At 38.1% G+C, this 15,362-nt stretch overlaps 1 protein-coding gene across 2 annotated transcripts in view; it reads right to left on the reverse strand.

Annotated features, from left to right (window-relative positions):
* The window catches only part of LOC111141847 (ATP binding cassette subfamily A member 12), a 170,696-nt gene that overhangs the window by 103,442 nt on the left and 51,892 nt on the right, over positions 1-15,362 (reverse strand). For both annotated transcript variants that reach the window (XM_022494689.1, XM_022494698.1), the window contains exons 3-4: positions 13,124-13,277; positions 2,929-3,020 (exon numbers count right to left, since the gene is read on the reverse strand). In XM_022494689.1, the coding sequence (XP_022350397.1) occupies positions 2,929-3,020; positions 13,124-13,277 (246 nt within the window). The remainder of the gene's footprint in view (positions 1-2,928; positions 3,021-13,123; positions 13,278-15,362) is intronic.

The raw sequence follows: 15,362 nt of genomic DNA on the forward strand, positions 1-15,362 counted from the left end.
ATTATTTCTCTTCACATAAAACTGCGATGGTTTTGGTCTGCTCTTGGGTTTTTTCCAATCACTTTAGATGTCATTTGCTTTCATTCCAGTTTATGTCATTAAACTTCATCACCAATATTACTGCCTAATAAAGTGAATCATTTCTGTGCAGGCCTAGAGGATTCGAGGTGCTTCTACCAGCTCTACAGATCCATCATATCTAACATCTGTTCAAAGGATCTGCCAATGCACATCTGGTGATAATGGTTTTCTTTTTAATTATTCAATTGGGAGGCTGAAATCTGCTTAAGATCATAAATTCTTTCCTCCCCAAAGTGTATTCTGAAAGATATTTCAGATCAAATAAATGGGATGAGGCAATTAGTCCAAACTGCAGTATACTCTAATTAAGTAATTCTCAAAGTAGCCTCATCTAGCACTATTTATGACGTGGCAGGGTGTTCTGGGTTAGGAGCATTAGCTAGAAGATTATGTTCATACCTATATCATGGATGGTCACTAAGCCAGTATGTTACCTTTCATGAATTTTGGCCAGAGATACTTTGTTACATTCACAGCAAAGAATCTTAGTATTCAAAGATACGGTGATCTATCATCAGGAGGGCCTAGGTTATGTTACAGTGCCTGTGGGGCTGAGAATTTACCAACCGATTCCTCTGGATCAGGCAATGCATGTGTGAGATGAGTGGCCAGGGTAGAAATCTAATCTGTGGCTACTGAGCAAAGCAAAGCTTACTGGACCACAACACTATGATCTTATTTCTACTGTGCTTTAAGCTTCTCAGCTAAATACCCTCAGATCATTCACAACAGAACATTAGTTCCTCAGAACCACTCACTACTGTATTTCTATTACATTAACACAGGACCTTTGTTATCTAGTCCATCAACTTGTACTGGAATGTTATTTGATGTCATAGTTCTTGTTTGTTTTTAGTTGCCTACAGTTCACAAACAATGCTCCACTAGCTTTAGGTGTACAACATAGTGATTCAACTTTTCAACTTCTCTCTCTGCTACGCTATGCTCACCACAAGTGTAGCTATCATTTGTCACCATAAAACCCTGTTACAATATCATTGATTTTATTCCCTATTCCCTATTCTGTGACCTTTATTGCTATGACTTATTTATTTCATAAATGGAAGCTTGTATCTTCCACATCCCTTCATCTATGTTGCCTGTCCCCCACCTCCTTCCCTCTGGCAACCATCAGTTTGTTTTCTGTATTTATACTCCTAATTCTTGTTTATTTATTTATTTATTTATTTATTTACTTATTTATTTATTTTTAAGATTCCACTTATGAATAAAATCATATGGTATTTGTCTCTCTCAATCTGGCTTATTTCACTTAGCATAATACCCTCTAGGTCCATCCCCGTTGTTGCAAAGGGCAAGAGCTCATTCTTTTTTTAAAGTGGCACAGTATTCCAGTGTGTGTACATCTGTGTGTGTGTACCACATTTTTATCCATTTATCTATCAGTGAACACTTACACTTAGGCTGCTCCCATGTCTTGACTATTGTAAATAATGCTGCAGTAAACACAGGAGTGCATATATCTTTTCAAATTAGTATTTCATTTTATTTGAGTAAATATGCAGTAGCAGAAATACTGGATCATGCAGTATTCCTATTTTTAATTTCTTGAGGAAACGCCATACTGTTTTCCACAGTGGCTACACGAACTTACAAATATTACAGAATCTTATATATCCCATGGCATTTTTTAACAGTACTTCTTTTTCTCCACAGCACCAATCACATTCCAAACACAGAGAAATTTTTGTTTCGTTCCCTAATATCCCCAGGACATAGGTCTAAGCTTACACGATAGCAGGCATCCAGTAAGTATTTGTCAAATGAATGTAAAACTGTCCTGCTGTTTTAAGAGTTTATTCCCAATTTATGGCTTCTAATGAGTGTCTCATGATCATCTGCAACAGAATTATTTGGTATAAGGCTCAGGCAGCTCAGCCAGAAGGTTTTCTGCACACTAAAGTGTGAAGGCTCCTGACCTAGCTGTAAAGGAAGCACACAGTCCCACTGAGAGACTGGGATACTGAGCATTGAGGGGGAGGAACAGTGGAAAGAATCCCAGCTTGGCTGTTGCTCTAGAATCAGGTCTGATGGATAAGCCTAGACAGGGCATGTAACTTTGCCGGGCCTCAGATTCCTCATTTGTAAAATGAAAAGTTTGGGCAAATCTCTGAGATTTCATCCAGTAACTTTTTTTCTCTTTTTAAAATTGAAGTACAATTAACATACAGTGCTATATTAGTTTCAGGTATGCAACATGGCCATTCGACAATTCTATACATGACTCAGTGCTCATCAAGATGAGTGACCCCCTTCATCTATTTCACCCCTCCCACCCCACTCACCTCCCCTCTGGCAACAACCAGTTGTATTCAAGAGCCTGTTTTTTAGTTTCACTTTCTCCTTTGTTTGTTCATTTGTTTTTTTTTCTTCAATTCCAAATAAGAGTGGAATCATACAGTATGTGTCTTTCTCTGACTTACTTCACTTAATGTTATACCCCTTAGGTCCATCTGTAGTGTTGCAAATGGTAATTTCCTTTTATTGCTGGGCTTTCTAACCATCCCAGCATCATCTAATCGCAGACGGCCAGAGTCCCTAGCCAATTCTGGCAAAGTGTGCAATTCTCAACATCATATTTAGTACCATCTAAGCTTTTGCTCCTAGAAAGTATTTTAGTAAGAACTTCATTTCCAATTATCCTCAAGAACTTGCGTAATTGCACCGCCACACTCAGGCAACCTTAAGAAACATTTAGATCTCTTGGGAATATTCTAGGCATTCCATCTCTGTTTGAAAAGTTAAAAGCATAACCCTTTCAAAGATTAGACCTTGCTGGCTGTTCCAAGAGGCCCCCTCTAAACTCAACAGAAGAGAATAGCTTACCCGGTGATGTGTGCCTTCTTTCTGGAACTTTGGTGCTCTGGAGTGATAAATTGCTGTCCTTCTCCAGGTTGGATGACTTTCTCAGAATTTCACTAGTGAAGAAAAAGCAAGAACTCTACAACTTCACCCACATTAATTTCAGTTAGTTACAGCAGTGTATCATTTGGCAGATTCCAGGGCTCTCCAAGGACTTTCAAATTTTTAATCTACTTTCTAGGATTATAATGGAAGAACTCACCTATCCATACACCAATGAATATGTAGGATCTCCTACAAGGTAAATTTTTATTCAGAGAAAATGGCCTAGATGAGGTTTAAAATAGTTATTTTTACTTTAATCTTATAAAAAGGAAATTATTTTTAAAAGACATTAGAGCTAAATATTGAAAGTAATCATGAGATTATAGATACATGTGCATACATATGTACATATATATGTGCATATATATATATATATATACATAAATATATATATATATATATCTTTTTTTTTTCCTTTTAAAAAGAGGATGGATCACAAACAGATAAGAGTCCAAAGATGCTTCAAGGACTGAAACAAAGGTATGCTTATTTGTCAACCTTGAAAGAAAAATAAGTTTTATATATTAAATTATAGATGGCATTTTGAAGACTATCAAAACTGAATACTTGTAAGATATATTCAAGGAAAAAAGGAAAGAACACACATTTTTTGAGTATCTAGTCCTTGCCAAGTTCTGTGGCTGTTGTCATGACAGGTGGTACCAGGTGTTAAAGGCATGTATAACAAAGTTAGGTAGATCCTTTATTGTACTGAATGTATCACTGTGGTAATAACAGCCCTGTGGTGCCAGAAATCCCCACACATTGTGATCACACCAGCTTTTGCAAGAAAACATTATAGGACCTTTAGTAACCTACTTTATAAAAATTCACTGCCTGTTTAGTTGATTATCAAAATGGAGATAATCATACTTTCTTGAAAACCTGATATACCTAAAGTGCGTGCCTAAAATAAATGTATGTATTTCAAGAATGCAATCAGTTCAGATGCCTGGATGTGAGTACTTTTTGGAATTGGAATTACTAAAAATTGGTGAATTTGCTGTAGTTGTTTATAAAAAAGTTACTTAAGATATGTAAGGATGGATATAAAAATATACTAGTGAAAAAGCAAGAAGTTCTATTTACTGCTGTGGTTCAATTTAACCTCCTTTTTAGAAGTAAGATCTGAATCATGGTTCCAGGGTACTTTGTGATTTATAATTGGGATTTTTTTTTTTTTTAAGTTTGTCCTCTTAGTAAAAATGATAAGAAGAGGTGATATTTGTTTCCATTCCCTAGTGTTTTTCCAATATTCTCTATAAAATGCACTGGTTGCTCCAAAAGTTCTGCATTCTTAATGTGTATTTGAATTATTCATGACCATGACTGTACTCTCCTAAATCTTTTTACATTCCTTACGCTGACTATTTGGATGGGAAAACCGTTCAGATAAAAATAAGAACTGACCTGTACATTTTTCCTTTTCCAACAAAAGTTTTAGAAAGTTTGAGAAAGTCTCGGGTTCACTTTTCTTTTTCTCAACATTTTTTTTTTTTAGTTAGGCTTGAAATACTGTAAGAAAGTCTACTGAATATCAACACATTTTGAAAATAAAGGGGAAAAGTGCCTTCATAAAAATTTTAAGGAATATGGACAGCACCAAAAACCAAAGGGAGAATGACAAAGATCAACATGAGTAAAGAAGGAGCAAGAGAAAATAGAGACTGAATAATAAATGGGAGTGGGAGAGAAAAATAGAAGAAGTGATAGGAAACTAAGAAAATGTTAAGTTTAGAGAAGCAAAAGCTGCATCTACTAGACAGAGACATCTTGCCCATCTTCCCACATTCAGAGAAGCACCCTAAAACTACTCCTTCAAAAATTCTTTAAAGACCAAAGAAAGACAAAGTCCTCCCTTTCCCAGCAAGCCACTGGCTCAGCAGGTTTCAATCTGCTCAACAGTAAAATGGCTGCTTCCAGACAAGCCACTATAGAGGCCTCTCTTCTAACAGGACCTGTCCTTGACCAGCAAGTACCCATGGTGACATGATCACCCACGCATACATGTAACAGGAGTGGGGAGGTCATCCCTCTCCTTGGATGTGGCCTGGCTGTGCCTTTTTGTTGGGGTGAGAAATCAGGATATCAAGTGGGCTTTGCTGTTCAACTGCCTACAAGTTCCCCAGTTTTCTTTTGCATTTACAAAATGTGGTGTGACGGCATGTGTCCACTGCCACTGCACAGCAAAAACCACTGTCTTTAAGCTCTTAAAATGGAAACCACAAAATAAATGTACAAGACAGCACTGTGGGTAAAAAGATGAATTAAGGTTATATATTGAAACAGTTTACCCCCACCCCAAGCAAAGTTAATTAATTCTTTTAAGTCCCTATGAAATTACTAAGGCAGGGCAGGAAGATGGCCAGTACTACTGAGTTAATGGTAATCTCTGAACTTTCTCATTAGCACAACACTTATAGACAGAGAACTATATACTTCTTGGAATGATAGGTGAGAAACAGTACTTTTTCCGTGATTTCAGACAATTTAAGCACTCAGTACCTACTTATTTCATAACGATTTTTTAGTGCATTATGTTTGTGTACCTATTCCTACCACTTCCCCACTTCAGGAAGTGACATCTATGGAAGTAGGCACCATGTGTCATTCATCTTCTTATTCCAAACACCTATGGTGTTAGACCATAAGATCAGATGGCTGATTAAATAAAAAGAGACAGTAATCCTGGGGTGTGGCAGAAAGTGCCTTCCAGTTAGAAAACACCTCTGGAATCCCCACACTGCCACTTCCTAAAACACCTCAGTCATTGTCTTCCTCATCCGAAAATTCGGAATGATCTACCTTGCCAGAGTTGTGAGTACTATACAGGATGTGCTTATCCAGTGTCTGTCTGGGCCTTGTCACTACAGGCACTTACCAATGTTAACTATCAAAAAATGATAGCACACAGACAGCCTTCAGGATGGAGCCAAAGTCCCATTCTTATGCATCTATGCTCCAGATATAATCTCTCTGGAATACTAGAAACCTCGAGATCTCTGGACACCAAGGGAATGTACCCTTATTATTCACAGACCTGGAGCTGTTAAGTGTTGGCTAGTGAGGTAGGACAAGGCAAAGCATCTTACCCAGGGTTCTGTAATCCCTTCTTCATTTTATTATTTATTTATAAATTTACTTATAAAAGGAGTTTTTCATTTGTAGTGGTGATCAGTTTTCCCCTTTTTAAGCTGTAAAATTCTTTAGAAAAGACTGTAGTGTACTGCACTGACAGAAGGGAGGATGCCTAGCACGAGGCAAGCATTGAATACTAGATAATAAGGAGTATCATTTGGAAGAACAGATAGCTAAGGAAGCATATTTTTAAATAGCTTAGCTTGCCCTCCATTGTTGCATATCTGTTTCTCCAAAGGTCCTTTAAGAGTAAATACCCAGGAATGGCATGGCAGATTATACATTATATAATGTGTAATCATGCACTGTACCTACCATATTCATTGATTAACTAGCCAACATTTATTAAATTCCCACTATATATAACATAATGGAATAATCAAATATGGAGTTGAGATTATAATACACTAAAAATAACAGCTAAGTAAGGACATGCAGAGGGGACAATGAGAACACATGACAGGAGCTCCTAAATCACAGATCTAATTTGTGCTTATAGAGCAAGAGTCTAGAATTACAACCCTAATTCAAAGCTCTTGCTACCTTGAACATTTTCCTAACCTTTTCACTAGACGAGTGGTTCTCAACTGGTGGCAATTTTGGCCCCTGTCCCAGCAGACATTTGGCAATGACTGGAGACATATTTTTGAACAGGGATGCTGCTGACTATCCTACAATGCACAGCACAACAAAGAATTATCCGGCCCCAAGTAGCAACAGTGCTGACACTGAGAAACCCTGCAAAAGGCTATTACAGATAAGTGAATTTATTCTGTGATGACTCATTCCCCATTCCCACTCCCTAGGACAGACTCAGGAAGCTTAAAAATCCTATTCAAGGAGGGCATATGATGTAATGAGCACTGGGTGTTATATAAGACCAATGAATCACAGACCAGTATCTCTGAAACCAGTAATATATGTTAGTTAACTCAATTAATATAAAAAATGTTTTCAAAAAAATCCTTCTAATTTCCTAGAGGTTGCTTGGATGAGAAATAATTGAAAAAAAAAAAAAAAATCCTAAACCCTATTCGAGAACTTCAAAAGCTCTGAGAAGTCTCAGAGAATCTATCTAATACTGGATATTTCTGGGAAGAATATTAAAGCAAATGTAAATACTTAGAAGCCCCGCTGAATTCAGCACACAACCTCACATGAGTCCAGAAAATCCAACCCTCTAGGTGGGACAAGAAAGCTTGAATTAAATTTCCAAGTGGCCCATGGCCCATGGGATTAGTTGACTACCTTTTATGGGACCCAGTCATTTGTACAGTACCATGGAGATGTCTAAGGGATTCTCCTGTATGATGCTGAAGAAGTAGATTCTGCCTCAGTGGCATTTATAGGTCCCTCTTTTGGAATGGAATTCAATAAAAGAAATAGCTCAGATTCAAATGTTACATTTAAGATACTGGAAGGGAAACTAGGCCCAGAGTAGATTTTACGTCTTCTCAGACATGTCTACCAACAGTAACATTTGTGAAATGTCACATTTATAGATATCATTATAATGGTAGAATTTATGCACTCATACTGTATGTCTCTCTATTTCCTGTGAGTGGGAAAGATTACCTGTGTAGGTGGTATCCATGTGTGCCATGGTAAATTTTGTCTATAAAAAGAATTGCTTTTAGGGAAGACACATATGGCAAGTCCTAGAAAGAAAATTCTGACATTCTTTTTTGCCTCTAAGGGTTAGTTAAACATTTTATATTTTTTCCCCTTTTTCCCCAGAATAATCACACAGTGACACCTGGAAAGAAGATGTGAATGTGCTCTAGGCCACTTCTGATCCCAGCTTCAGACGACATTCACCACGGACTTTTAGCTACAAATAAGGGCAATGAATGCCACTGAGGCTCCCCTAACTGATTTGATGCAGCTGTCCTTCCTGGCTACCCTCAAGCAGATGTCATTCACAGGAAAATTTTAATTTTTTTTTCGTTGTTTTCTTCTATTTCATCCTAATGTTCATTCTCCCAGGGTCATCAATGCTTCAGAGATAATCCCTGCCTGCCCATGTTCAAAATACGCGTCTTTTCTAGGTGGCCCACTAGCCAATCCAAAAATCTTTATCAGTTAAGATGCTGAGATTTAAAAATGTCTTAATATGTTCCTCCATCCCAGGATATCTTTAATATTCTTAGGAGGGACTTTGGAGATGTATATCTGAACTAATACATTTCTAAACATTTTTAAAGTTACTATGATGGACAGATGAGGCAATGTCTAGGGGACCAGATGTGTATCAGAAACAAACAGAATATGGGGGAGATGCTATCACAGTATCTTTCAGGTGATACTACACAAAGGATGTTCTACTAGTGCTGAAACAGGCTGATTAATCTGGCAACACTACTAACATAACACTTATAATTTTTTCTATTACTATTTGCCTATTCCTTCAAGCTACCCAAGAGCCTCTCTTTATTTCTCTTTCATTAAACTCTGGGATTCTTTCTCTGTGGCCTATCTCAAACACAGCTTCATCTAGTCTGGGATCCACCACCCTCTCTGTCCTTAATGATCACATCCTTAAAGGCCTCTGGAGAACTCTCCTGACATCGCCCCACCCAAACCCCTCTCCTTTCCAATAACATATTCGCCCCCTTTGTTGTCTTATGTTCTGGGCAGAGTGAGACCTAAACAAACACTCATCACATTTACCATGTTATATGGTAACTCACCTGCTTACCTGTCTGTCTCTTTCTCCCACTTGACTGTAGGTTTGTATAGAGCATAGGACACGCCTTTTTCATCTTCGTACCTGCCCTGACTCGCAGTCTCCAGCACACAGTACACATTCAATACATTCTTACACAGTGAATTAACAATTTTGCCTACATGGCAGTTAACATTTCCTCCCACTTTGCTTTTTGATAGATTAAACTTTAACCCTTTATTTTTGCATGACTAAATGATTCTAAAATGGTTACTAAATGGTTATAAATTACTCTGAAGTTAATACAGTATGTGACTTATACATCCCCTGTCATCCATACAGTCAAACAAGGACACACATCTACTCTACTTCCATTTACCTTATATTCCCAGTGCTATCTTTAGGTCAGTTTCTCCAGTACTAAACAAAAGCCTTGGCATTTTAAAATTATCCCTGGGGGTACCTGGGTGGCTCAGTCAGTTAAGCATCCAACTCTTGATTTTAGGTTGGGTCATGATCTCAGGGTTGGGAGATCGAGGCCCACATCAGGCTCCATGTTCAGTGCCAAGTCTCCTTGTCCCTCTCCCCGTGCTCCTCCCTGCACTTGCACTTTTTCTCTCTCAAAAAATTAAATAATCTTAAAAAAAAAACCAATAAATTATTTTTGAATAATTTTACTCAATTATTGAATAACGTAAGGTTAACTCTATTAGAAGCTCCATCTAAGCCAATAGGAGCAGAGCTATGAGTTTGGAAACTGCAGGTCATGATGTGTGTCGGCATGACAGACAGAGCAAATCCACGGAGGCAATTCTCCCACGGGATTCTCAGGAATGCTGAAGCACTTCTCCAAATAATGACCCTGTGTGCTCTGGAGGATGATGTTCACTGTTCACCAGCTGTGTGAACGATGGCACAGCCAGGGGCTCCCACTGTTCCTATAGATTCTTCGAGGCAGTGCAGAGGGAGGAAGGACCTCAGGGTAAGTCCTGTGATGTTGGACCATCAGTTGTACAAATGAGCAAGAAAACCCATCAATGTAATGTTTCTTTTTCCAGACAGCTAGTTAGAGTTGATGCTGAGTATTTCAAGCACCTCATCCTGAAGCTAATGCCTAAAGAAGTATGCATTTAATAACAGAAGGCTGGTGCCGATGCAAAAACATCAAAACCCTGGGCGACTAGCCAGCATGTAGAGGCAGCGGCGTGATCACGTCTTTAAGAAGAGCAGTCTATTAAGATAAACATGGCGGGCCTCTTTTGATGAGGCCAAAGATGGCATTTTCTTCCCTGCACTTACAAAGCAGAAAAAGAAGACAGTTTTGTTTCTTAATGAAGCTACGCTGGTGAATCTTCCTTTACCAAAGGGAAGCAATTTAGTGGAACCGCTTACCCAGTAGCCATGCCCCAGTTTCACCGCATGGCCGTATAAACCATAAAAGTTAATAGCATGGTGGGAAATATCATTAATGCAATTTTATTATTGTACATAATTTTCTAAATTAAGTTCCAATTCCTTGGTAGTTCAGAGAAAATACTGAATATACAGCAGTATACAGTTTGGGCTAGACAAACTACCTAGGGGTTAGAATAAAACAAAAAAAGGGCACATGGTCATCTGCCTAGAGAATCATCAACAGAGGATAATATAAAGCTGGACTTTAATTCTAGTCCCAAAACTAACTCAGTGACTCATCTTAGGGAGTGTGATTCTCTATGATGTCACACAGAAAAGTACTCCTTTTTGGGAAGGCACATTTATAGTCTTAGATATTGGTAACAATTTCCCTCATAGTAACTTGGTTCTTCATGCAAAAAAAAAAAAGAAAGAAAGAAAGAAAGAAAAAGAAAAAGGAAAGAAAGTTGACAGCCCCAGGTAGAGCTGCAACCCAATTTGTTAATAAGGGACATTAATATTTCCTATGTCTGTCCAACCCCTTCATGAAGATCTACCTGATTACTCCACCTGAGAGCTGTCTCTGCTTTAAATATGGACGGTGTCTTCCTTTAGCACCTTCTGAACCTCTTCGTGCTCTCTTTCCCATTACGGTGACTGCTTTAATATCTTCGCTTCCTTTTTAGAACATAGGCAGAGATGACACCTAATTCACCATTCACATGGGGACACACAGACTGTCTATGAATTAACTGAACAACCAAGATGTCACGCTTCCATCTCAGCTCTACTCTGATTACACAAGAGGGCATAGGCTCTCGTTAGCTTTTGGTTCCCTTGCAGAGGTAATGCAGGTATTGGTTGAGGTAATGCTTGCATACACTTACAACATGCTGGTTTCATACATAATATATTCATGTCATCTCCCTGCTTAACACCTTCCAATGGCTTCTCATTATACTAAAAATAAAATGCAAATCCCTTCCCTTTTCCTGCTTGCTCTGTCTCCTGTGTTTCTGTTCGACATATTCCCCACCCCTCATATCATCTCTCACTATGTTTCAGCAACCTTAGACAACTTTCTGTTCCCCTAAATGGTCAGGTTTATCACCCACCATCTGAGGATTATTTGTTGCTGCTCTGCCTGAACACTGTCTTCATATGCTGTTGCTGGTCTCTTCCCAGCCTTTCTGGTCTCTACCCAAATACCACCTGCTAGCAGAGGCCATCCCTTGCCACCCTACTGACTTCCTACCTTTCAATGTCTAGCCCATAATCTGCTTTCTTCTTTTTCTAGCACAACTGTTATTATCAGTAATTAGGCTCTTTATTTCATTGCTCATTTTTTTGCTTGCTTTCCATTAGAATGCAAGTAACGAAGGAGTAGAGGATTTGTCCGATTCACATCTGTGTCATGGTACCTAGAATGGTACCTGGTACATAGAAACGTCTCAGTCATTATTTCTTAAATAAATTAATAAATGAGTGAAGGAACATCAGAATGTTTTAAGGATTCAGACTCACTAACTTATTGAAACAATAAAACCAAGGTGAATTAGCAACTCCACAATTGTTTTCTGAGCCACTGCCCATGACAATTTTCGATATGTTTATATTTTATGCTAAACAGCTTGCAGATGCTCTCTCTCAAAGTATCACCCACATTATTTGATGACCAAAATCATGATGATATTAATAGAGAAATGGTGTTAAATGTCAAGGAACTTAAATTACAATTTTGGAAGCAAGTATCTCTGATTAGAGATTAATGTAATCTTTCCTTGAGAAACACTTAAAAAAAAAAAAATCTCTAACCAGAATTATCTCATGGTCGACTCAGATAAGAATACTGTTTTCGGTTCTACAGATAGGCAGGTTCCTGGGAGTCTCTTAGGTAATGGTCTAGATTATCTTTATTCTTCAGCTGCCTCTCACACCAAGAAATAGGACACATTAACCTAATTTAAAGGTTGTTATTTATTAAGTATAATTTCAATTTTATTACTTTGAATTCCAGAACTTTATTTATTCCTTTATTTTTTGAAGATTTTATTTACTCATTTGAGAGAGAGAGACAGTGTGAGTGGGCAAGGAGCAGAGAGCGAAGGAAAGGGACAGGCTGACTCCCCACTGAGTGTAGAGCCAGATAGGGGGTTTGATCCCAGGACCCCGAGATCACAACCCAAGCAGAAGTCAGACCCTTAACTAAGCCACCCTGGCACCCCAATTTCTAAAACTTAAATTTCCTTATTTATATCTCCTGGATTTCCATTACATCGGGAAGTACCACATAGAGTAATATAAATAAGTCATGCTTCCAGAAGATAACGCCCCTAATATTGCCCTACATCTGAAGCTTGTGATCAAGTTTAGGACAATGTGTCACTGACAATTTGAGGTGGAATAGAGAATCTCTGAGGGAGGTTACAGAGGAATGCCTTGGCCACCCAACTTAAAAGCAAAGTTTGGTCGGGGTGCCTGGGTGGCTCAGTGGGTTAAAGCCTCTGCCTTTAGCTCAGGTCATGATCCCGGGGTCCTGGGATCGAGCCCTGCATCAGGCTCTCTGCTCAGCAGGGAGCCTGCTTCCTCCTCTCTCTCTGCCTGCCTCTCTGCCTACTTGCGATCTCTGTCAAATAAATAAACAAAATCTTTAAAAAAAAAAAAAAAAAAAGCAAAGTTTGGGTAATCCATCCAAAATAGATTATGTTAAATCCCACATACACATGGTAATTTCAGTGTGCACCCAACTTGTTTGTTCATTCGAACAAACAACTCGTTCGTTCATTTAGATCACCACATTTGCAGATATAGAAAATAAAGTCATATATCTAACCCAGGAGGGCTTCCTGAATCTCTCATAAGTAAACAAATTCTGATCTCTCAAAACAACTGAACACACTTGGGAAGAGCCCTTACCTGTCCTTCAATAGCGCATCATCAATTCCTTTCCTACGAAGCAGATCTTTTGGCCCATAGGGCGTGTCTTTGCATTTAGAGTCTGTGTCACAGAGTAGGGTTTGCAGGAACGGGAAGAAGCCTGTACTAGGAAGGTTTCGAGGTGCAAGGTAACCTGAAATTAAAAAACAAAACACAAAAATTACATCGCTATGGCATTTGCCTTGGATGGGAAGGAAGTGTAGTAACTCTGTTTTGTGAAATTACCTTCTGGATTAGGACTGTCTGGGTCCACTAATATATCAAAAGATGTAAAAATGACTGCTGCCTTACTAATTTCTTTTCCTGAAATTAGCTGCAAGAATGTCTGCTAGAGTGTTTTAAAAATAAGTCACTGTATAACCATATGATAAAACACAATGCAGCTATTAAAAATGTTGTCAAGTAATACAGAAAATATTTATAATATCTTGCCAATTAAAATGAGATCAGAAAACAGCATGACCAGAAAAGTTATAATCTTTTAAAAATATGTAAATATATGTGTATTTAAAAGCCTGGAACAGGGGTGCTAGGGTGGTTCAGTCAGTTAAGTGTCTGCCTTTGGCTTTGTTCATGATCTCAGGGTCCTGGGATGGAGCCCTACATCAGGCTCCTTGCTCAGTGGGGAGCCTGGTTCCTCCTCTCTTCCCTGCTCATGTTCTCTCTTGCCATCTCTCTCTCTCTCAGAATAAAACAAAACAAACCAAAAAACCTGGAGGGATTTCCTTGGAGATATATTTCTTTTCTTTTTTTCCCACCCTTGGAGATATATTTCACTTTATTTTTGTTTAACTATATAGTAACTACTTTTCCCCACAATGTACATGTCTTCTTTTGTTATCAAAGTCATTATAAATGCAGCTAGTCTTCCAGATACCAGGAAATATTTTTGGTCTCCTCAAAATTCAACATAACATTAATAGGATTAATTATCCCAGTCACACAATATTTTTTCCTACTTAAAAACCAGTAATAATGGAATAAATAAATTCTCCAAATTAAGATCACAGAAAACAAAAACTTCAAGAGTAAAAGGTTTTGTAAGCCTCACTGCAACATTTGCTTTGTAAAATATGATGGCATATACGTGTCAAGAAACAGGCAAACTGTAAAGCACAAACCTTTTTGCAATTAGGTCTAATAATAAAATATTAGGTTCCTCTTTGTGGGAGAATATGGAGACAATGAACTTTTTTAAAAAGGCAGGTTTAGACACTGTAAGAGTAATTCCACACGGAAAACTAAAAAGCAAAACCTTAACTTCCTCATGAGTCTGTCAAAAAAGATGTCCATACAAGTCTGTTTTCATTGTAACAAGAAAGAGGAAAGGTTAAACAACAAGAAAATACGAAGAGCAACAAGGTTACATATGCATTAATATATAAGCAGAGAGAGTAACAGGTAGAAATTTGATCTAAGTAACTTAAATACAGCTCTACCTACAGAAAATTGGAAATAAAGGAGAAAGGGTAATAAGAAAGTTGGCCAGAAGTAAAGAGGGAAAAAAAGGAGAGAGGTTGGAAGATGTCTACTGTTGACTCTGAAGGTGGAGGAAGGAACCAAAAAAGACCAGGAAAGCAGGCAACCTCTAGATGCTAGAAAAGGTAAGGACACAAATCCTCCTAGAGCCTCCGGAAGAAATGTAGCCCTGCTGATACCCTAACTTTTAACCCATTAAGACTAAATCTTGGACTCCTCATCTCCAGAACTATAAAATAATAAGTTGATGGGTTTTTTAAATTGAAGGATAGCTGACACATAGTACTAAATTAGATTCGGGTATACAACATAGCGATTAGACATTTATATACATTATGAAATGATCGCCACAATAAGTCCAGTCACCATCAGTCACCATACAAAGTTGTTGCAATATTGTTGACTATATTCCCTACATTGTACTTTACATCCCATGACAGACATTTTATAACTGGAAGTTTGTACCTCTTAATCCCCTTCACCGATTTTATCCATCCCCCAACCCCACTTCCAGCTAAATGGTGGTGTTTGTAAGCTACTAAGTTTGTGGTAATTTGTTAGAGCAGCCATAGGAAACTAATACATGAAATAAGACTGGTATGAATTAAAATTTTTGAAATTCAGAAGAAATTGGAAAAACCTTAAATCCACCAAACTATCCACAACTACCTTCTAAGCTGCACCCCTTTCTGACACCAGAAAGACCAGCGTCTCTCCTAACATTTAACCCAGTGAAAAC

The sequence above is a fragment of the Enhydra lutris genome, unplaced genomic scaffold (genome assembly GCF_002288905.1).
Source record: "Enhydra lutris kenyoni isolate GAN:26980312 unplaced genomic scaffold, ASM228890v2 scaffoldscaffold1, whole genome shotgun sequence".
Taxonomy (NCBI): domain Eukaryota; kingdom Metazoa; phylum Chordata; class Mammalia; order Carnivora; family Mustelidae; genus Enhydra; species Enhydra lutris.